Here is a 21,867-nt window from a genome sequence, read left to right as displayed (position 1 = left end):
ATTTATAATTTGTTAAAAAGTTTCTTCAATTATTAACTTTTTAAAAATCTCTTACCGCTATAAAAAGTGAAGTGTCTTGAGCTAATCCACAAACTGTACACAGGATTGTAAAAATCTGGTAAGAATTCAAAGATACAATTTCATTTCCAACTCCGAGCAAACCTTCAAGGCATAACAGCAGATTGGCTTGTTCCCTTACCTGAAAAAAAAAATCATAACTAGAGTATGGGCAACATCAAATTCAATTACAGTTAATTCTCTTTGGCAAAAGTATGTAAGAAAATGTCTACACAATGGGAAAACATGCATGCGCACAATCTGTAACAATCTAACACAAGTTAAAGTAAACAAAACATAATACAGTAGTTTCATCTGAAGGAAATTCCATTAGAAAAGTAAGGGGCATTTATTTGGTATTTTATAGCACTTGCTTATAAGCCAAAGAAAAAAAAACAGTATATCCAAAAAAACAATGTAAAAGGTTTGAGGGTTGACTCAAATACATGACAAAATATAATTTTTTTTAAAACTAAAAATTGAGCATTTTCTTGATTTTAGTCCAACTATTCAAACTAAACAGTACAGAAAGACATACTGACATACCATAAAGTAGTTTTATAATATTTGTTGTACTTGAATACTAATTAGGGCAAAAACACTTGTACAAATAGTGGGGGATTACTAAAGTGCAGTGATGTATACTAAGCAGTGGCAATCCGAGGTGTTGTGAGGCCCTGGGCAAAGACTTTCTGCAGGGCCCTCAATTAAAAAGATTAATGATTGTATTATTACAGGGATGGGTCCATCGTAAGAGTGCTGTAACCCATCCCCCCCCCCCCCCAACCAAGAACAAAACAAATAACAAAAAAGTACCCTAGAAACAGCCCTTTAAGGATTTCAGTGGCTGGGTTTCGGCCATGCTTCCCACCTGTGTGAAAATTTTGAAAAATATGAATAAAATTCTGCTTTTTGAGGCCTTATAAAGCATAATGAGAGCTACAAAAATGTAAAGAAAAAATAGGCGCACCAAAAATTTTTATAAGTTTTACACTCTTTTGCAAATTTAGAAAATGCAAAATAAAAAGTTTTTGGTTTGACAAATCATTGTACCGAATTGTTCTAAACTTGTGAAAAAAATCCTCTTTTTTAAGTTAAAAAAAAAAGATCTGTAGATTTCTCATTATAACAAATTTTTTTTCGAATATAAGTAATGTGGAAAATGAAAAAGAATAGAGATTGTGCAATATTTTTTTCTGCTGCTAAATATATTAACAGTATGCAGTAGAAGTAAATATGAAACATGGGGAGAAAAAAATATCTCAAGCAATATGATACAACAACCTGAGAACCATGATTTATACATAAAATACAGGCGGTGTGTTTTATGTATTTCTGCCTTAGCCCTGGCTATAGGGCGGCAATTTACTGAAAACATGATTTATAGTTTTGATGCCGAATGTAACAAGTAGCTGAATTTGGCATATTTTGATGTGTTCTCTCATTCTCTTCACATTCGTTAGAAATTTTAAAATTCAATGTTTGTAACTGCATTTTCCCAAATGTTCAAAGTTTTCAAGCACTTGAAAATGAAATGCATTTTTTACCCCTAACTTTTCATTTTTTAGCAGCGAATCATGCAGTTTTTCGGGAGTCGGGGCATTTAACAAAGCGGGATTCCTAAGCTATAATTTGTTTAGCTTATACGTAAATAAAACCTGCTGACAATAATATATTAATGTAGAAACAAGTGAGAGATCAGGAGGAATGGGATAGCTGCATTTATACGCAGAAGAAACTTAGAAGAATACATAGAAAGACTGGTAGCTGTATCAGCTTTAGAATCTCGCTTAATGCAGACTGCAACACCTATACTGCAAAAGTTAGAAATCATTTTTCATGCTTTATTTCGGCTTATAAATGCATCTGTCCCATTTCTTCTGCAGTCCAATTTTTTGTCTCTCCCCTAATCATTGTACTTGTAAATACATAAGTAAAATCCTCTTAAGAAAAAAACTGAAAATTATAAATAGTAATCAGTAAATTAACAAAAAAATATCAAATAAATATTACTATAAATATAACATAAGGAAATGGTTTTGAGCGGCCATGTAAAATTCCCCCAGGTTTGGTCACATTTTTCGCTGACTAGTGCTGATCCTATGAAGTATAGGTTGAGAATCCCTGTTTTAGTAGAGATTCAAAAACCAGAACACTCTCCCTCTCCCTGAAAATAACATCTGGGATTCATCCCCAGGGCCAAAGAGAGGCAGTGTCAGCTTCTAACCAGAACCTATGGGTCTGATCCCAGGGGTGTGGGGGGGGGGGGGCACTGGAGTAGTATTAGTTGCTTGGGGGGGGGGGGGGTAGAAGGGGCTTACTGGCTCTGGAAGAACCCAGTTCATCCTTGTTTTGGATTTTTATGAGACCCCACGTTCAATAGAGCTTTGGACTAGGTCAATCTTGTTCTGTTAAGCCTTTAAAAAAACGGAAAAAAAAGACATTAAAATAATACAAGTCGGCGCAGGTCCTGTGCAGCTGCACAGACTGCACTGCCCTGGAGCAGCCCCGATACTAAGGTCAAACAAGCTCCTTTTGCACAGGATCCCGCAAGAGCTTGCAGAGTAATTACATTTGTAAAATCAATCCTTTAACAAAAAGGTTCTCTATCTCTATCTCTTTTTAGTGTGACCACTGGTTACTGACCTCTCTGACTCTAGCAATGGCTGGATCAGCAAGCAATTTGATAATCTGGTTGAAGCAGTCCTTGGGCAGGGGCTTTTTTCGGCCCCTCAGGGCTGCAGCTAACAGACTGAGATGGATGGACGAAGGGCTCTTGTGAATCAGAGTAAGGATGCTGTCACACAACAGATTGGGTTCTAGAAAGAAGCCAAGCAGCTCACATGACCGGAGAGCCTGAAAAAGATTGGATGCAATGAATAAAATCGAAGAAAATGTAAACACTGCTGAACAGAAAATCAAAAATTATTTCATGCAGCTTTTTATTTGTAAGCATATTCTTTGCAGTAATTTTACTCATAATTGTAGATGTATACCATATACTATCAAGTATCACCCTTTTCTGAAAACATTCACTCTTAAATTGCAGTTTGATATTGAGACACCAGAGCTGCCAATCTGGCAAGTTGGAAATAAATACAAATTGCTTCTAAAAATACTTCCTTAATGTTAAAAATTCATAACACATATTCTAGATAGATTTAAAACATACTCAAACAGTTTTATTTAGTTATTGAACAACACTCCAGTCGAAACTTCAATTTTCGCCTGCAAAAAAATCATAATATGAAAATTTTGATAATTTTTACTTAGCACCAGCAAGTTTACTTTAATTTTTTAAGAAGTTCGAGTAAGTAGATTCAGGTGATAGTCATTGGATATACCAAATAGAATGCAAAATTCTGTCTCTTCTTTGATGAAACAAAGATTTTGAGTATATTTAAAGTCTTTGGAGGGTCATAAAGTACCAAGTGATATGTTTGTTATGGTGGAATTGCCCTTTTGTTTTTAAGCAAAAAATATCATCTATGTTAATATAAACAAGTTATAAAAAATACAAAGAAAGTTGTCCTTCTTCCTCCAGGAGAAAATTCTGTTTAAAGCACTTTACAGAGAGTTCTTGTCGAAAAGTTACCTAATGTCTATCTTATTAATTTCACTAACTTATTTTTTACTTCATTAAGAATGAATTACAAGTTTTAATCAATTCATTAAATATATTACATAATCAGAGAACAAAAATGCATCTTACATAATTTCTGGATTCTTTAGCTTCATCATTAGCAGCGAATACAATGCCCTTTAGTATAGATGACAACTGCATTGTAGCCTTTTCCTCTGCATGCAGGATCAAGGAATAGAGTACCTGACTGGACTTTACTCTCGTCTCGACAACCCAATCAGACAAATCATTCAGTAAAGGTGGAAGAATATTGTAGAAATGTCTCTGAACTAAGATGCGGCAACCAACGGGTGGCCGATTTCCTAATTGGAAACAAAAGATTGAATAAATGCAGCAAAAACTAATCAAAATACTGATCAGCATAACAAACTAATGTATATACAGCAGAATGCCGATACAAGGCCGACCTATATAACGCAATTATCTATAAACTGCACAACTTTTCTGAAGTAAACAATCGGTTTTGAAGTTTAAAAAATCCCCCCGTTTTGCTTTGCAAACACAAAAATTGTTAGGCAAATAAAAATTTTGAAGCAGTTTTTCATCTTTCCATCTTTATTCAAAGCTTTTAAATGAAAATTAGTACTCAGAGTAAACAGAAAATACCAGATGGTTCTTGAAAATGCAGCTGTTATGCAAACCATGAAGCTAGCAGAAGTGTAGGATAATTCATTTTCTTTTGATTGTGAAACACATTTATTTGTGAATAACTAATTGTAATGTTAGGACTTTAATACTTATAGTAGATAGAACTCATTTTGAAGTGCTAATATATAGATATATTGTGAATATTAGTTTCAAAATTTGTGAAATGATCTGTATAATGCAAAAACCTATATAACGCAAAGGCTCAAGTCCCAAGGAATGCGTTATGCGTCTTTTACTGTATAACATATTGATAAGTTATATTCATAAAATGTTGTTGATTATTTTTTAGCAAAATACTGAATTTTTCTTAAATATTAAACTAAAAAATTATCTTGCTAATAATAGCTCAGTTTGTTACATCTCGCTATTATTAAAACCTACATTTTTTTCAATATACTCTATTAACCCAAAATTAATGTACTGAGGCAATTACAAAAAAAAAGCATTTACTCAACAAGGCATTTCTGCCCTATTGAGAAAAACCACAGCGTAAGCAAGAAGAGCATCTTGATTGTTTCCTATAACTTAGCTTTCATCAAAGGAATATTTACTATTGTTAGCTAAATATTATTTTCATTTTTTTTTCCCGGAAAACCTAAATAGAAAAAAAAAATAACTCAGTGCTAAAGGGAGCGAAAGAGAGAGAAATATTAAATACAAATACAGTTGAGTCCCCACTTACGTGAGGGATGCGTTCCAAGACTTCTCGCGTAAATCGAAATTTTGCATTGTAGAAAAATGTACGTATACAATTTTTTTTTAGAAACATACCAAATTCTTTTAGTCGCTGTTAAACACCGCTTAACAGTAATGTATAGTTGAGGAATGCTTTAAAGCATTCCTCAACTATACATTACAGTTTCTTACATAAAGAGCTGAAATTTAACTGTGTTTAAAAATAAAAAAAGTCATTTTATTCAACATAAAATTCAACAAAAACAACATGGCACGCACAGTATGTAGTAAAATTAAAAGCTGCACTAAAAAAGCACTGTACAGTAGATACAGTAATACTATTCATGAGTTGAAGAATAAAGATGGTGATGATTTACGCTCCATGATCATATGTTTATTTTTTTATAATACACTTTTAAATATGATAGCTTTGCCTTTTCTTTTATAACGTTTTCATTTATGCAACAGCCTCTCTTCCTGATCCCTTTAATACACAGTACAAGAGCAGCTTCCATTTTCATAATACAGTCGACTCCCGCTACAACACGATCGGACTTATGTGAAATGGCTATAACGCAATTTTTTTCACCAGTAACGAATTTTAGATATAATACGAATTCCTCGCCCGCAACACGAAAAACTGTCTTCTTCCCTGTTGAGTTTGCACATAATTCAGTTCACCCGAGGAAATTTTGAAAGTCAAAAATGGTGGCTGAGGAATTTTTTTTTTGGGTCGCCACTTTATCGCCAGCGACATTTTGCCTCAAAATTTTTACAATTTTTTAAAAGAAACATCGATAAAAATGAAAATTAGATCTCATAGAACAAAATTCCCTGGGAAAAAATTGGGAAAAAAATTTTGGGGACACATTTGGAAAATTCCCTGACATTTTTGACTATGTCACTTTCCCTGACAATTCCAGATTTTCCCGGTTTTCCTGGAGCGTATGAACCCTGATACAGTTGACTCTCGGTTTAACAACTTTTAAGGGACCACAAAAAATCATCCTTAAGTAGAATGCGTCCTTAAATAGAATGCTTTTAAAACTACAGTGAAGCATCAGGGACCGTGAAAAGTCGTCTTTAAATAGAGAAAATCATTAAATACAGCATTGTAAAACAGAGAGCCAACTGTACGGGCAATATACGAGACAGTCCGGCTATCACATCCAGAGATTACAGTTCGGTTCTTATTAGAACTCTTCAGTCTGGAATAGTGAATAACCAAGTTGGAGGCACATATCATCTGATTGAAGCTGAGAGTGTCAACAAACTGGTAGATAAAGTAAATTTCTCTCACCAACAAGTGTCTGAAGCATGATGCTGTTTGACTCATGAATTGAAGGCAAAGCTTGGGTACGTAGCATTGATTTACCACCCCTAAGCCAGGCCTAAGGCAGAATTACATGTAATATACCAGGCAGCCTGGTTATCACATCTAAAGACTGCAGTTTTGTTCTTATTAGAACTCTTCAGTCTGGTATATTGCATGTAGTTCTGCCTTAGCTATGGCTTAGGAACGATAACTTACTGCTAAATACCCAAGCTTTGCCTTCAATTCATGAATCGAACTACACCACGCTACCTGATGAGAAAAATGTGCATTATCTTCCAGTTTGTCGGCACTCCCAGCTCAAATTCACGAGTACAAATTGAAATTTTTAATGAAGAATTCTACTTTTATGTAACTAGATTATAATCAACTGTATAAATAAGTTGCATCTGTATTTATACTTAAATGTTCAGGTTGAATAAACATACATAATAACTTTTACACAACTTTGACATATATATTTTTCTGTTTTTGATATTTTCTCACAAAATAGTTTTTCTAAAATGTAGTTTTGGACACCTTTGGACAGTTTTGGACACAGGGGTCTTGGACAGAATGGTAAAAAAATGTATTTAACATGGTTTTTACCATAATGTCCAAAACCTTGCCAACCCTGCTTAAAAGCTAACGAAATTTTGTGGAAATTATTATTTGGCAATACAAATCTTTTCCAGTAGTACAACTGTAAAAAATTTAGGAATAATTTATTCTTTATGAAGAAATGTTTGTACTTTTTGCATTAATACATATATCATAATGAAACATTTACCAGGATCAGGATAATTCTCTGGATCAGGTCTTGGAAAATCGATGAGATCTTTGTAATCTTTCTCATTTTCTGATACGTATTGATCACCTGCTTTTCTCCATAATATCATAGCTTTATTTCTGAGGTCAGTAAATGAAAAAAAAAAAAGTTTAAAACAAGCTAAATAAAATGGAGAAATCACAAAAAAATAAAGAAACTGTGTTTGAAACACATTTTATAAATGTCATCAAAATTCATATTTTCAATGTGAAAGTGTATCCACTATCTAGCTCAAAGCACAAGGTCACGGTCTGTTGAACTTTCTTATATGATAGAATACCAATAATGTAATCCTTGAAACTAAGGTGAAGGGACCAAGGGTGGATGTAGGGTAAAATGTATTTATTTATTTTTTAATTTCCCTTTGGTAAAAAAAATCGTTTTTGGTGGCAAAATGTTTTTACAAGTTTTTAATGGTTTGTTCACAAGAAGGTTAAGAAAAAAAAAGAAAAGAAAGAAAGAAAAGCTTGTTGGTCAGCCAATTTTTTTCACAAGCTTTCGTTGGGCCCACCTGTGAAAAAGGGTTGAGAAACGTAGACCTAAAACCATTTAGTATATCTATTGATAGAGAAAGAGTTGGCCAAGAGAGTTGACTTTTGTGATGTCATTGGTTTTTTGAAAGAAGAAAGCCTGTAAAATCATTTTTCAGAAGTTTTTATTGAAAGTAGTGTTCTTATGGTGGAATGCATAGTAATGAACTACTTAATTTTATTTTAATATGTAGTTTGAATAAACACAGGTCATTTTCAGTAAATCAATGTGTAAGTTAAAAAACTTATAAAATAGTAATCTCATTTAAACCCTCTATTTTCAGTTTGTATTACGAGTTTTTTTTTTTTTTTCAAACTCCGTTTGGCTATAAAAAAAGAACGGGTAAATGGACAAAAAAGATTTTACTATCAAAAGTAAAGTACAATGCATATTATTTCTCCACATAATCACCTTGATGATTTAGGCATTTGTCGTACCTGTACACAAGCTTTTTTATAGCCTCTTCATAGAACGTTGCCGCCACTGATTGAAAGTGATTTTTGATGGCGTTTTTGAGTTCTGTCCTCTTAAAATTTTTGGCACCACTTATGAACAACACTAGCACTCATTAAGTTGTCTCCATATACACGACTTATTCTTCCATGAATTTCCGCTGTCCTGTTACCTTCTGCTTGCAAGAAACGAATAGCACTTCTCAATTCACATTTGGCGGGAGACTCGATAGAGACAGCCATGTTTTTGCATCTGTAGCTCAACAGGCAAGGGCAGATTGGACTCAACAGTAACTAAGTGTTTGGACAGAATTATGTGCAGTATCCTAATACAAAAACCAGCCACCTGCCGCACACCTGGCTTTCCTAATGTGAAAACGGAGTTTGAAAAAAAATCAAACTACTTTTTTGTAATACTTTTATTGGTAAATGTCCAATATAACATTCATGCAATTTTACATTAACTCGTGATTAAAAAAAAGGTGGTGGGGGGCCTGGTCCCAGGTCATTGACCCTGGGATCAGGGCCCATAATCAAATGTGGGGGGGGGGGGCAAGCATTTTCCCTCAGAGTTCACAATTCTACCAGTGCTGCAGAGTCCGAATAAGACTTATTTTGAGACAAAGGAGTCTGAGTCGAAGACTTTAAAACTCTCGGAGTTGGAGTCGGAGGGAAAATGACTGGCTCCCGCTTCGACTCCATATACTTATACAATAGACCTTCGTTTTAAGCAAGTATATGTAGCGCAGACTTGATTATACACAGTTTAAGATTTGACACTTTTATTTAATTTTATTCCGATGAATTTTGATTTTAGGTGGATGCAGCATTGCAAATAGGTAAAATTACCTCCTCTTTCAAAAAATACTACAAAGGTTTTAATTATTTTAAAGTTTTTAATGCAATAAGCGACTCTCCTTTCTTTTAAGAAAACTGAAGAAGGGGTCAGCATCTCCAGTTAGGTCTACTGAGTACCAGCATGCTGTTGAAGCTTAGTTCATATTATTCACCTAAAATTTTCGCAACATTTAGTTCATGCTTATAATTTTTTATGTTGATAGATAATGATTTTGTCACTAAACGAGATGTGCATCCATAATTTATGTATACAAATAATGCTTGAAAACAAAAGGGAGTCAAATTACCATACAAAATGCAGGAGACTACCTATGAAACATACCTGATTTTTTCAACCTCATCGAACAAGGTGGATAGCATAATGGGTATCAGTTGATGGAAATAGGAGTATCGGTCTTTAAACATCAAAAGCCAATCAGCAACCACTTCCATCACGGCCGTGCGAACAAACGGGGAATGATCAAAGGATCTTTGCGCCAACTGGCTTAAAGCCAACTCAAAATCTTGGCTACTTCCATGACAGAAGATGGATCCTAAGCAACAAATATTTTTCAAATTAAGATATTGAGGATAGTTACAGCTGTTTATTTTTTGTTGAAAAATCAGAACAAAAGTTTAGAAATTTTACCACTAATAGAACAATATTAAGTGCACTATACCAACAGCCCGGTTATTGCATGTGGTGGAATAGTTGGGGAAAAAAATATCGATTAAAAAAACAATCTTTTTTGGAAGAGATTTACTTCTGTAATGGAAAAATTAGAGATTTTCTAGCGTAAAATATTGTGGTCAACTTTATATTTTCATTCTAACACTGTTTTTTCTTCAAATATTTTTTTCTGTTTAGTACATGAAAACACTGACTAATGATAAATGCTGGAAGCTGTAAGATTTTAATGTTTCAAATTTTTAAAACAGAAAAATATGCATGTACTGCCTATTCTCAAAAGTGAAGACTAGCACTCGGGATAGATTCCATTTCAAAAAGGAGTGACAGGTTGAAGATGGTCCCTTTCCGCTCGCATTTTTATCTCTGCCTTCTTCAGCGCTACTTCGGAAGAACTGGGAAACATGTTATTTTGCATTTTTTTTACTTTCGGGTTTTCATCTCTATTTTGATAAAATCAAGCAACACCTGACTCATGTGCAAATTCGAGGGGGGTTTCGGCAAAAGAAGACAGACAGTAACTCTGTGCACTTAAAACTAAAATTCAAAGAACTTTTTACATATTTTGATAATTATTTGGATTTGTAGTCAAAAAAAAAAAAAAAAGAAAGAAAGAGAGACAGAAATTAAAGTTGGAAAAGACTTCAGAATTTGGCTTTTTGTTTGAGGATTTGATTTTTTTTTTTTTTTTGAATAAAGAAATTGTTTTTTAACTGTATGAAAACAGAAGAAATGGTGTTTGCAATGAAAAAACATAATGATTTTTTTAAAGTCTATTTTTATTTGTATGAGTGTTCTGATTGATACATAAGGTATAATTATTACATTTTTATTTAGCTATAAACAAAATATGTGTCCATCTTTTGGTTTTATAGTTATGTAATGATCAGACTCTGATTAATTTGCAGATACTACAAAATAATTTCTATGTGCCACAAATTATGCTTTAAGGTGCATGATTTTAATTTTACATTTATTTCTTTACCAGCAGTACCCCCGCACAGTGATTCCTGTGCTAAGAATCTAAAGGAAGTCCCTTGAATAAATAAGAATCAAACCCCCCCCCCCCTCTAATATAAAATGGGTCATTTTTCTTTTTTCCTAGAATGCATGCACATCTGTTCCAAAAGCCTAAAAAAAACTTGTTTGGAATTTTAAACAATTCCCCAAAAACATTAAAATATCTGCATTGCAAGATACAGCAAAACAAAAAAGAAAACCAATTGAGGTACGCGCAGTTAATTTATTCTAAAATAATAACAGTAAAACATCCATAAACAATAGTGACAACTTTCTCCAAAATTTTTTTAAAAACTTGATAATAAGAATGTGCAAAAAGCTATCTTGTGGGGCATTCGAAAATCGTCGTCAGAAAAAAAGGGAAAAGTCAAATATTTTATTCAGTTAAAATACACAACAAACAAATCCAGGGTCTGACTGGCCTAAGCGGGCATTTGGGCAAATGCCCGGTGTGCCACTCCAAAAGGCACTGGTCGGCTGTCATTTTTTTTTCTACAGAAAATTTTATTGTATTAATTTTTGTCGGTTGAGAAATGAAGGATTTTTTTGCTTGGCATTGAAAATATCAGAGAGGGAAAAAAGCAGGGTTGGCAAAAACCCCAGGTTTTTTAAAAAAATCCCATGGACCCAGGGTTTTTTAACATAAAAACCCCAAAAAAACCCAACTAAAGCTGGGTTTTTTAAAAGAAATGTGGGTTTTTTGTCTTTTTTTAGGGAAAATATGGGGTACTTGTAGCATATTGTAGTGCAAGTATATGGACAAAGAGCAAAAATTGTCTCCGGGTAAAAAAAGCTGGAAAACTAGTTAAAATTCAGCGTTTTCTGAAGAAAAGTATAAAAGATAACAAAACCCAAGAATGGTGAAGTTTCAGATTTTTTAGTTTTCATTATTACCAACAGTTAAGGTAAAGTTACTTATCGAGTGATAAAATCTATTGTTCATTTTTATTTACTACATTTTTTTTTGCATTTTACTTTATTGTATTTCATTTTGTTATGCAAAACTACTGCAGAACCTCAAGTAGTTTAAATCCCTTTTTACTGAATTCCAGCTTAATCAAGATATTTCTTTGAATTTTATGTTGCCTGTTTATCTATTTCTGTGTACAGAGTAAGAAATATTAAAACTTTTCCGTAAGATAATGAAAATACTGTACAACCTCTTTCTATTTTCTGTCGACCGTTTGAAAAACCTGTTAATTTCTAAAAAATATACCTTGTGTTTATTCGAGATTTGTGATGTGTTGGTTTGCAGAAACTAATTCATATGAAAGCATTTTTCGCTAGAGTAGTTTCCTCTGCACAATCTACAAATATTGAGAAAATCAGACGTGACAGGACTTAGTCAAGATAATTCGAGTTATTTATTGACCAGTTAAAGAAAAAAGTTAAATACATTTATTTAAAATCTTTGAAGTATGTTTTAAATGCCATTAAGAGTTAAGAAATACTATTAAAGTTCAAAATTCATTTTTTATGTCCATTGTCTGTGGTGAAGAACAAATAAAAAAGAAGTTTAAATTGTAAAAGTATTTAAATTAATTATTTTTTTAAAAAACTTCTCAGAAAATTTTAAAAAACCCCAAAAGTGGGCTAAATAATGGGTTTTTTTCAAAAAAACCCATTGGGTCCAATGCGACCAACCCTGGAAAAAAGCTTATCTTTAGACTTCCAGTAATTCATTTCCTTTAAACACCCCATGGGGGATCGCTGCCACTTCTTATTATTCCAATTTTCTTAATGACCATTGTAGGAAAAGATGGGACGGAGTCGGACTAGAGAAGAGAAGAGATGGCCCTGGGACAGAGGATCTCACTTCCCTTCACACCACACCATTCACATTACAACGTAGATACAAGCAAATGAGCCACATCTGTTTTTTGTTCATCAGCAGGGGAAAATTGCCCCACTAGCTGATAACCATATAGTACAATGTGCAAAACTCAAAATCAACTGTCAACTCACATGGAACATCTTACCGTTTTTGTTTCCAAAAGTGCTTTGAGGCTCGCCCTGTCTATGTCGAAAGCTTTCCAAGAGAGTTCTATTGAACTTTTTGCTTAAGGCCCTTTCGCAAGACACTGTGTTTTGAAATTTCCAGTGTTCGCCCAAAATAATGTTTCATTTTAGCTCTCTTGCACAAATGACGAGGACCGTGTGCATGTGTTTGCTTACGTAAAACATTTCCCAAATGTGTTTTTAAGAAGTGTATTTAAATTTATTATCAACAATTGCTTGAAAGTACTTTGAAATGTAAGTAAAATAATGGTACCTATGTATGTATACCTATAAATATATTAACTGATTTATTGTAATTATTTATTATAATTATTTATTTTGTATTATTTTGTTAACAGAGTGCTTTGTTAAGATTTGGTAGCAATCGATTTTTTTTCGTTGGGAGTGCTGTAAAAACGATCCGCTCAATAACGTTTTGCAAAAAAAAAAAAAAAAAATTATTGCTGTTTATAATTAATGCACAGAAGGGTGCATGTGATGTACTCAGGGGTGGGTTGACAGAGCTGTAGCCCCTAAAATTAAATTCTTTTCTTTGGCTGGTAATCATTTCTGATTTGGAAACATTGAACATTCTTTACTCATTTCATAACTAGTAGGTAAAAAAGGGGAACAAATTTGCAAAAGTGCAACAAATAAGGAGTCTTGTGATTAAACTAAATAATAATACATAATAACTAGTTAATACTATTTGTTTTTCTAAACTCTTTACATTTTAATATGGCTCCGCTAACTGAAAAGAAAAATTTTAAATGTGAAAAATTGCTACATTGATGTTCCTGAGCTGAATAATGTTCATGTGCAGGGAGAGAGGGGGCTTTAAAGTAGAAAAACAAACCAGTTGAAGTATGAGTTATTCAGCAAAGTTACTTTTGTGTTAAACTAGTTGTCCCATTCGATCGAGCTCGATTCCCATTATGGGAAGAATTAGACCATATCTTCCAACAAGTAGCTCAGCCCAAAAGATTGAAGATTGAGAAGCAGGGAGTTAAGGTGACAGCCGCCACGAAGTCAAAAAAAAATGTGTATACCATATACAGAAAGAGAGATTAGAGGAGGAGGATTCAGCTTATGGTTTAAGAGGGAGTCATTAGTCATTACTAAATCTAAGTATTCACTCAGAAATAGGAAGTTCGGGAGTTTTTCAATCCGGAAATTTTCTATTTTGCAGCCTTAAAAATGCATTTTAGACAAACTTTGGTAATGCTAGGAGAAGAAAAGGTTGGGATGTACTCCCCCATGCATTTTTCAAAATTGAAATTTTACAAAAGTAGTTGTTGTCTGATTATATTAGAGAGTTAGGAGGCTCTTCCCTGAAAATCTTCGAAATTGTAGCTCTAAAAACGCAGTTTCAGAAGAACTTTGGTGATATTAGAAGAGGAAAATTTCGTGGCCCACTTACGGAAATGTTTTGACTTTGTAGTCTTAAAATCGCCTTATAGGCGATCTTGGGTAAAATTAGAGGAAAAGAATTTCAGTGGAAAACCTGAATTTTGATGAAATTTTAAATAATTTAGCAAGAAAAAATACACTGTTGAAATCTTTCCTTATTGTTTAATGTGCTGACCCTTTTGTTTCCCTTTACTTCCTAAAAATTATTAATATTATAAGTAAATGTAGCAATTCTTCACATATTAAGCTACTTTTTAACTTTATTTTTATATGAACGAATTTATCACTGATCGTTATACTATATCATCATTCATTATATTTTTACCTTGAAATAGCAATAAACGGCTATGAAAATTAAAAACACAGAGTTTTTCTCATTATTTGCTCTATACTAGGGCTTCCAAAACTTTATAATCAGTGAACCCCTTTCATTGACCAATATTTAGAACGGACCCCTGTCATTGAAGTGTATAGATATTTGTAGTTACTAGTTAATAGGGTGTCGAAAATCATACATAAAACAAAGAGAAGAAACAAAACCATTCCAGATAATTTTATTATCAATTTCTCACCAAAAAGGGAGACTAATGGAAAATCTGAAATTTCATTTCCAGATCTTCATTCTTTCAAAATTTCCAGGTGAAGCTCCCAAATACTTAGCAACATCGAAAATTGCTTAAAATTGCGTTTTTGGAGCTTTAATCTTCGAAAATTACTGGCCCTACTACTATTACAAAATATATCCTTACATCGTGGTTTTAAGACTTGAATTTCAGAAAATATTGGGGCAAGGGTACCGATACCGACTTTCTCTAATATCATACACAATTAGCTTTTTTAAACTACACCTGCAAAAAAAAAAAAAGAAGTAGAATAGCTCATGAATATAAATCATTGCTTAAGTTTTTAGGACCAAAATTTTGAAAATTTTTCCTGGGCAGAGCACCAGAACCTTCTTCCTGTAAAAAATCTTCAAAGATTGTCTACAATTGAATTTTTTAAGCTTCAATTTCGAAAATTTGCAGGGAGAGGAGGATTTGATTTTGATCTATTAAAAAGAAATCAATCGGGACAGTCCTGAGTTCCATCACTTACGCTAAAGTCAATAAATATTGCCTATAATTGCGTTTTTAAAGCTTCAATCTCTAGAAATTTCTGCTGAGATCGCTGTACCTACCCCCCCCTCCCCTCCTAAGCAAAGAAAGTCTAAAACTGCATTTTTAAGACTACAATTTTTTTAATTTTTCCGGGGAAGAACCCCCGGATCCCCATCTCCTGTCAGATAAAAAAGATTTTCACATCAGATTTCTTTCAATATCCCCCCCCCCCCCACCCCCTCAAGGAAAAAAAAAACTTATTTCTGCTTGTGCCATGTACCAGGTGTATCTCAAACACATCCTGCTGCCACAACAATTCAAAAAAAAATATTATTTGCTTTTTTCTTAAAAAATAACATGCTATTTATTGTTGTTAATAAATATTAGCTGATTATTTAAATCAATATTTAGTTATATATTTTTAATAATTAATTTAACTAAGAAAAAGACTCATCAAACACCCCCTTAACTCTTTCTGCCCCGTAATAGCCGAACGCGCCCGAATGCTTTGGTTCCCATAATAGCCCAAAGCAGCCCAGAATATTTCCCACCCCCTTGAGAGCTAACAAGCGTGAACTCGGGGCGTGTGCGCGGGAATAAAGAAGCGACAGTTGACATGACGGACAATAAGAAGGAATGTGAAGCAACATCGTAGTTGCACTTCAACATGAAATTTTCGTTGCTGGCTGTTTTCTCTTGAAAGAGAAGTCTCATTTTTCTACTTCATTATTTAAATTTTTGATTATTTTTAAATGGCATATCGGAGGAAAAAAAACATTAACGCAGGAAAAAATTAATGCCATACTTTTTAATTCTGATTTTAATGACTCAGAAAACATGCATATTGAGGGAAAAAATAGAAACATAAGGAATTAGTTCAGAAACATATTTAAATTTTAATTAAGATGTAAATTGAAAACCCGACAATAAGCGTTACATTCTTGAAAAATACCACAAACAAATAACCGAAAATAAATTAATGTTGGAATTAAATAAATTGAAAAAAGAAAGTGCGATGAAAAGAAATAATACTGCCTTTTGCCAACATGTTCTCAGTTTCTGATTATAAAAAAGGATCGGTAAGATATAGCTTCCCCACAAAATTTTCTGGGGATCCAAAAATTTATGAAAAATTGATTTTTCAAGATCTGGTTTCAAATGCATGCTTGAAGCGAGGGAGAAGGGGGTTGCTTCAAAAAAAAAAAAAAAAAAAGATACTAGAATAAAGGAAAATGCACACTGTTTTAAAAATTAAGCTCTACATTTTTACAATGCACTTTTATGACATTTAATTAAATATACTTAAGTGTAATTGTGAGACTGTGATAATTTTGGTTCAACAAATATCTATAGAAGTGCAATGCATACATATCTAATGCCAGTGAGGAGAGATAGAAAACTTAAATCCAAATTCTACTGGACAACTTTTGAAAATATTTGTAACATTATTTGTGACTATAATTTAAATGTGCGTAGAACTCAAGAAAAATTCCCGAAAAACAAAAGTGAAGGGGGAGGGGGGGTGGGGCGTAATGAGTATTTTGCTGCATTACTTTAGAGACTAGAGTATTATTATTAGTGACAGAAGAGTGGATTCGATGACGTTTTCATAATATTGAAACGTTTTTTCTCAACAATAAAAATAATATTGTTTAAAAACAGTTCTTTAACTATTTGTAATGAAGATTCGAAACAATCTAGTGCATTAGTGTTATTAATACAGCAAAATTGATGTTAGTACATGAAAAAGCAAACTGTATAAGTTCTGAACAAACTTCATGTTTTTCCGAATTTTTCGTAAACGTTCTTAGAAAACTTAAATTAAAAAAAAAACTTTTTCAAATAAATTGTCATGTTTTAATCTCGTTATTTTCTTTTCTTTCTTATTATTTTCCTCTAACGTCACAATCATAATGAACATGTGAAAAGGCATTGGAAAAATCTTTGCTTTAATGTGCTAAATTCTCCATAACCAATTATATACATTTCAAATAGAAAACATAAAATTTCACATTCCTAAAATGTAGCGAAAATGCTACAGGAATTTGCTCCACGTGGAAAGGGTAGAACACCTGTCACTACTTGATGGGAGGATGAAAAGGATAGGAAGTTACTCACAGGATTAGCAACTCAGCAGTGCGCACTAAGAGGACAAAGAAACAAGGGGAAAGCATAGAACAAGAAACTCGGCCATTTGGCTGGGCTTTCAAAATAGTTGCCTGTGGGGCAGAAAGAGTTAAATAACTTCATGCAACAGTCCCCCCATACTGCCCCCCTCCCTGGCCAGCAATCAATCCGATCAAGTTAGTATGAATTGTTACATGAATAAAGAGGTTGAAAGAGGAAGTTTTTTTATCCTATGATAGCACAAGAATGCCATCATGAAATTTTGCACAAATGTTGCTAAAATAAGACTAAATAAAATTATTTTTTTCAAGAAAATGTAAATTTTGATTTTGAGTTTCTTTTGAAATCTTAAATTTAATTCGTAAAACATTTTCTTTAAATTAAAAACTGAAACCCCCCCGACTACACAGCAAAAAAAAAAAAAAAAAAACCACTAAGAGGTAAGAAACAAGGTAGGTACCGTTTGATATCATCGACCTCCTGAGTAAAACAAGTCATTTGATAGGTCAGATATTCCAGTTTATTAAGATCTATTGAAATTCTCTGTCACATCCATATTAATAACATTATAATTCCATTCAAATGCCGTAATTGTGCATTGGCGAAAAATCATTTAATTAAAATGCTAGCTTTTTGTAGTAGAAAACGCACGGCTACACCATTAGCTTAGGAGAGAGAGAGAGAAAAAAAAGACTATCAATGTGCTAAAATTTAACAAAGGAAAATTCCTTACCAATAGCATAAACACATTGTGTGCGTGTTTTAAAGTGTTGGTGTGACAGTGTTTGAAAAAGTGGACTTAAGAGATTAGAAGATATCATGTGAAAGTTCTCCTGCTGCTGTTTAGCTAACACTGAAACGCACTCACAGCTTCTGCGCTTCACTTCAGGAAAGCTATCTATCACACAAGCACACAGAATGTTTGTTATATCGGTGAAGTACTTCAACAAACTGCCTTCATATTTCTCAACAATTTTGCACAGTAAGTCGATTTCTAGAAGCCTTACTTCTTCGGACGATTCCCTTTCATCTGATTTTGACAATCGAGGAACCAAAGCGTGTATGACCCGAAGATAAGATTCCAGAAGGGGACACTTCTCGAAAATCTGAATCAAAATTTTGGAAGCAAGTTCCCTACACTTTTCACTACTGTCACAAAGAGCAGGCAGAAGAGGCTTAATAACGAGATCAAAAATGTCACTTTTGCTCTCTCGGAGATCTAAAGTTTTCAATTTTGCGCATTCTGTTCCGATTTCTATCAACGTATCGCGCTTTAGGATAAAATCCTCCTTTTTACACTTGACTAACTTTTCGCAAAGAATTGAAACGCACTGAACAAACTGATCAGAATCAGAAGCAGTATTATCACTCTTAGAGTTCATCATTCACTTATTGTGTCTTAAATATTAACCATATATAAAACAAGAATTATCAACAATAGCACATTTCCCGGTTACCATCGCAACAATGCGGTTAGGGAATGAACAGTTAAATTTGAAATTTCTTTTTTCAGTTTTTCTAAAAATTCTTTCTTGAAGATACGTTTTTCATTAAAATAATCTTAAAACTCTCACTTTGAAAAATATCATCTACTTCAAAAACATTTGAAGTTAACATTCAATGATTTTACTCTTTCATTCGCGAAAAGAAGTTTTAAATATATAATTTTATCCAAAAAATGCAACCTTAACTGTAACTCGCCCTTTTTGTTTTGCATGGCATGCCGTGTCTTACATCAGATTGTCACTAAAAATTTTAATTTTTGTAATTTCATTGATTTTAATAAACACATCGTAAAGATGTCTACAATTTCGAAAAATGAGTTAAAAAGGCAAATGAAGGCTGAACAAAAGGCCAAGGAGAAAGCAGAAAAAGAGAAAGAAAAGCAACAGCGTCTTCCAGTGTCTGAAACCGTAGAAAAAGTTGAAGATCCAACAGATGCTGCAGAGTACTTTCGAATCCGATGTGAGGCGATAGAACATTTAAAAACCATTGGTGAAAATCCATATCCGCATAAGTTTCATGTATCAATTTCTTTGTCCAATTTTATTGAGAAATACAATGATCTAGAACCTGCTCAAATATTAAAAGATGAAACTGTCAGCGTGTCTGGCAGAGTTCACGCAAAGAGAGAATCTGGGGCTAAGTTAATTTTCTACGATTTAAGGGGTGAAGGTGTTAAAATTCAAGTCATGGCTCATGCGAATCATTACAGTTCCGAAGAGGAATTTTTGCAAATCAACAATCGTCTGCGCCGAGGTGACATCATCGGCTGTATTGGACACCCTGGAAAAACCAAGAAAGGCGAATTAAGTATCATACCTACTTCCATTCAAATTTTGGCACCATGTTTACATATGTTGCCTCATTTGCATTATGGGTTGAAAGATAAGGAAACTAGATTTAGGCAGAGATATTTAGATTTAATAATTAATGATTTTGTCAGGCAGAGATTTATTTTTAGAGCAAAAGTGACAAACTACATTCGGAATTTCTTCACCGAAATGGGATTTCTGGAGGTCGAGACCCCCATGATGAACATGATTCCAGGAGGTGCTACTGCCAAGCCTTTCATTACTCATCACAATGATCTTGACATGGATTTGTATATGAGAGTTGCTCCAGAGTTGTACTTGAAAATGCTAGTTGTTGGTGGCCTGGACAGAGTTTTTGAAATTGGTCGACTTTTCAGAAACGAAGGCATCGACCTGACCCACAATCCGGAATTTACGACTTGCGAATTTTACATGGCCTATGCAGATTACAACGATCTGATGTTGATTACCGAAACTCTCATTTCTGGTATGGTCAAAATGTTGAAGGGTTCGTACAAAATCCAGTACCATCCGGACGGCCCAGAGGGAGAAGCGTTTGAAATAGATTTTACTCCACCGTTTAAAAGAGTGAAGATGTTGCCTGGTCTGGAAGCAGCCATGGGTGAGAAGTTGCCTGAGCCAAAAGATCTCCACCTGCCTGAATCTAACAAGATGTTATCTGATCTGTGTATCAAGCATGAGGTGGAATGCCCTGCGCCACGTACCACTGCCAGACTCCTTGACAAGCTTGTTGGTCATTTTCTTGAAGAGACTTTCGTTAACCCCACATTTCTCTGTGAGCATCCTGAAATCATGAGCCCATTATCCAAATGGCACCGTTCCGTGCCTGGCTTGACCGAGCGATTTGAGATGTTCGCCATGAAGACTGAAGTTGTCAATGCTTACACGGAGTTGAACGACCCTATGGTGCAAAGGAAGAGATTTGAACTCCAAGCTCAAGACAAGGCAGCAGGTGACGATGAGGCACAGTTAGTTGATGAGAATTTTTGCACTGCTCTAGAATATGGATTGCCCCCGACTGGTGGTTGGGGCATGGGAATAGATCGATTTGTGATGTTGCTAACGGATACTAACAATATCAAAGAGGTGTTGTGTTTCCCGGCTATGAAACCAGAGTCTAATATTAAACCAAAAGAGGAAGGAACTCCTACAAAAAGCCCTCAAAATTAGGAGTTCCTTGGTCAATTTAACATTATTTATTAAGCATTTAAGGTTATTTAAATTTTTGTCTCAAAGAATGTTTTTTGTTTATTCTCTTTCAAAAATGTTAAAAACTGGTTATATTGAAAGCACAATCGATGCATATTTTCTCTTCAAATAAAATAATCTAACATTAACATTGCCTCATTTGAATTCTTTGTATGCAATTTGCATTTATTTATTTCACAATTTGCATTTATTTATTTCACAACTGTTATTCATTGAGCCTGTTAAAATTTCTTTCTTTTAAGTTTTATTCAACATTTGAACTTTCTGCACTGCAGAGGTGAAGCCTTATTAAAAACTAGAACAGATGTTTTAAACTTTACTACAAAGGAGTAGGCTGTGATTGGAAAAGTTCAGGATGTTATGTTGGATTACACTTTTCTGAAGAAAATTTCTTTTAGAAATATTGTAGGGAAATATTTGTATTCAACCTTTGAAATTATTTCAATCAAAGAGACATTTGTGTAAATTCGAATTTCGTTTTCGCCGGTTCAAAATTAATTTATTTTTACTTTTCCCAATGAATCGGATTTATCTAAGACAAATTGAAAAGTACGAGGATTGTTTCTTTTATTTAACTAAAGTAAGATTTTCAAGTAAAATTCTATGCAACATGAACAGTTAACTCCTGTCATGGTTCTGAGTAGTATATAGATATTGTAATGTTGACTTGTGTAATCTGAAAACATTAAATGACATTGAATTTTAAACATAAAATTTTGAAACAAGGTTGACGTCCAAGGAAATGCTTGCTTATGGAGAATTTCTACATTATTTTCGAAATTACTTCTTTATTTTTATATTAAAAACCAAGTCTTCAGATACTTAAAAAATGAATTTGTGCAGAAGTAATTTTTTCTTGTTTTAGTTTCTTTTTTTTTTTTCAATTTCTTTTCAAAATTAATTACAATTATGTAAATTTCTGAAACTATGTTCCAATTTATTGTGCCTTATCTCTTTGCAAGTGTTCAAGGCTTTATAATATTATCTTACTTGGTAAA

The 21,867-nt window shown here is 33.5% G+C and overlaps 2 protein-coding genes across 2 annotated transcripts in view; one reads left to right on the top strand and one right to left on the bottom strand.

Moving 5' to 3' along the window:
• Positions 1 to 18,769, bottom strand: part of LOC129231911 (dynein axonemal assembly factor 5-like) — a 37,511-nt gene extending 18,742 nt beyond the window's left edge. The window contains exons 1-6 of the mRNA XM_054866277.1: positions 18,058 to 18,769; positions 9,328 to 9,538; positions 7,126 to 7,244; positions 3,770 to 4,002; positions 2,704 to 2,913; positions 56 to 199 (exon numbers count right to left, since the gene is read on the bottom strand). Of these exons, the coding sequence (XP_054722252.1) occupies positions 56 to 199; positions 2,704 to 2,913; positions 3,770 to 4,002; positions 7,126 to 7,244; positions 9,328 to 9,538; positions 18,058 to 18,709 (1,569 nt within the window). The 5' untranslated portion in view covers positions 18,710 to 18,769. The remainder of the gene's footprint in view (positions 1 to 55; positions 200 to 2,703; positions 2,914 to 3,769; positions 4,003 to 7,125; positions 7,245 to 9,327; positions 9,539 to 18,057) is intronic.
• A 263-nt stretch (positions 18,770 to 19,032) lies between these two features.
• LOC129221160 (lysine--tRNA ligase-like) lies at positions 19,033 to 20,991 on the top strand. The gene has a single exon (XM_054855613.1). It carries the CDS (start codon positions 19,040 to 19,042, stop codon positions 20,828 to 20,830), a length of 1,791 nt encoding a protein of 596 aa, XP_054711588.1. The 5' UTR covers positions 19,033 to 19,039; the 3' UTR covers positions 20,831 to 20,991.
• The last annotated feature ends 876 nt before the right edge of the window (positions 20,992 to 21,867 follow it).

Source organism: Uloborus diversus, chromosome 1 (genome assembly GCF_026930045.1).
Source record: "Uloborus diversus isolate 005 chromosome 1, Udiv.v.3.1, whole genome shotgun sequence".
Taxonomy (NCBI): domain Eukaryota; kingdom Metazoa; phylum Arthropoda; class Arachnida; order Araneae; family Uloboridae; genus Uloborus; species Uloborus diversus.
The sequence above is the reverse complement of the archived record's forward strand: the minus strand, read 5'-3'. Positions and strand labels throughout refer to the sequence as shown.

Excerpts from the sequence above, each read along its gene's own strand:
- LOC129221160 (XM_054855613.1), top strand. The coding sequence starts at position 19,040 with ATGGCATGCCGTGTCTTACATCAGATTGTCACTAAAAATTTTAATTTT.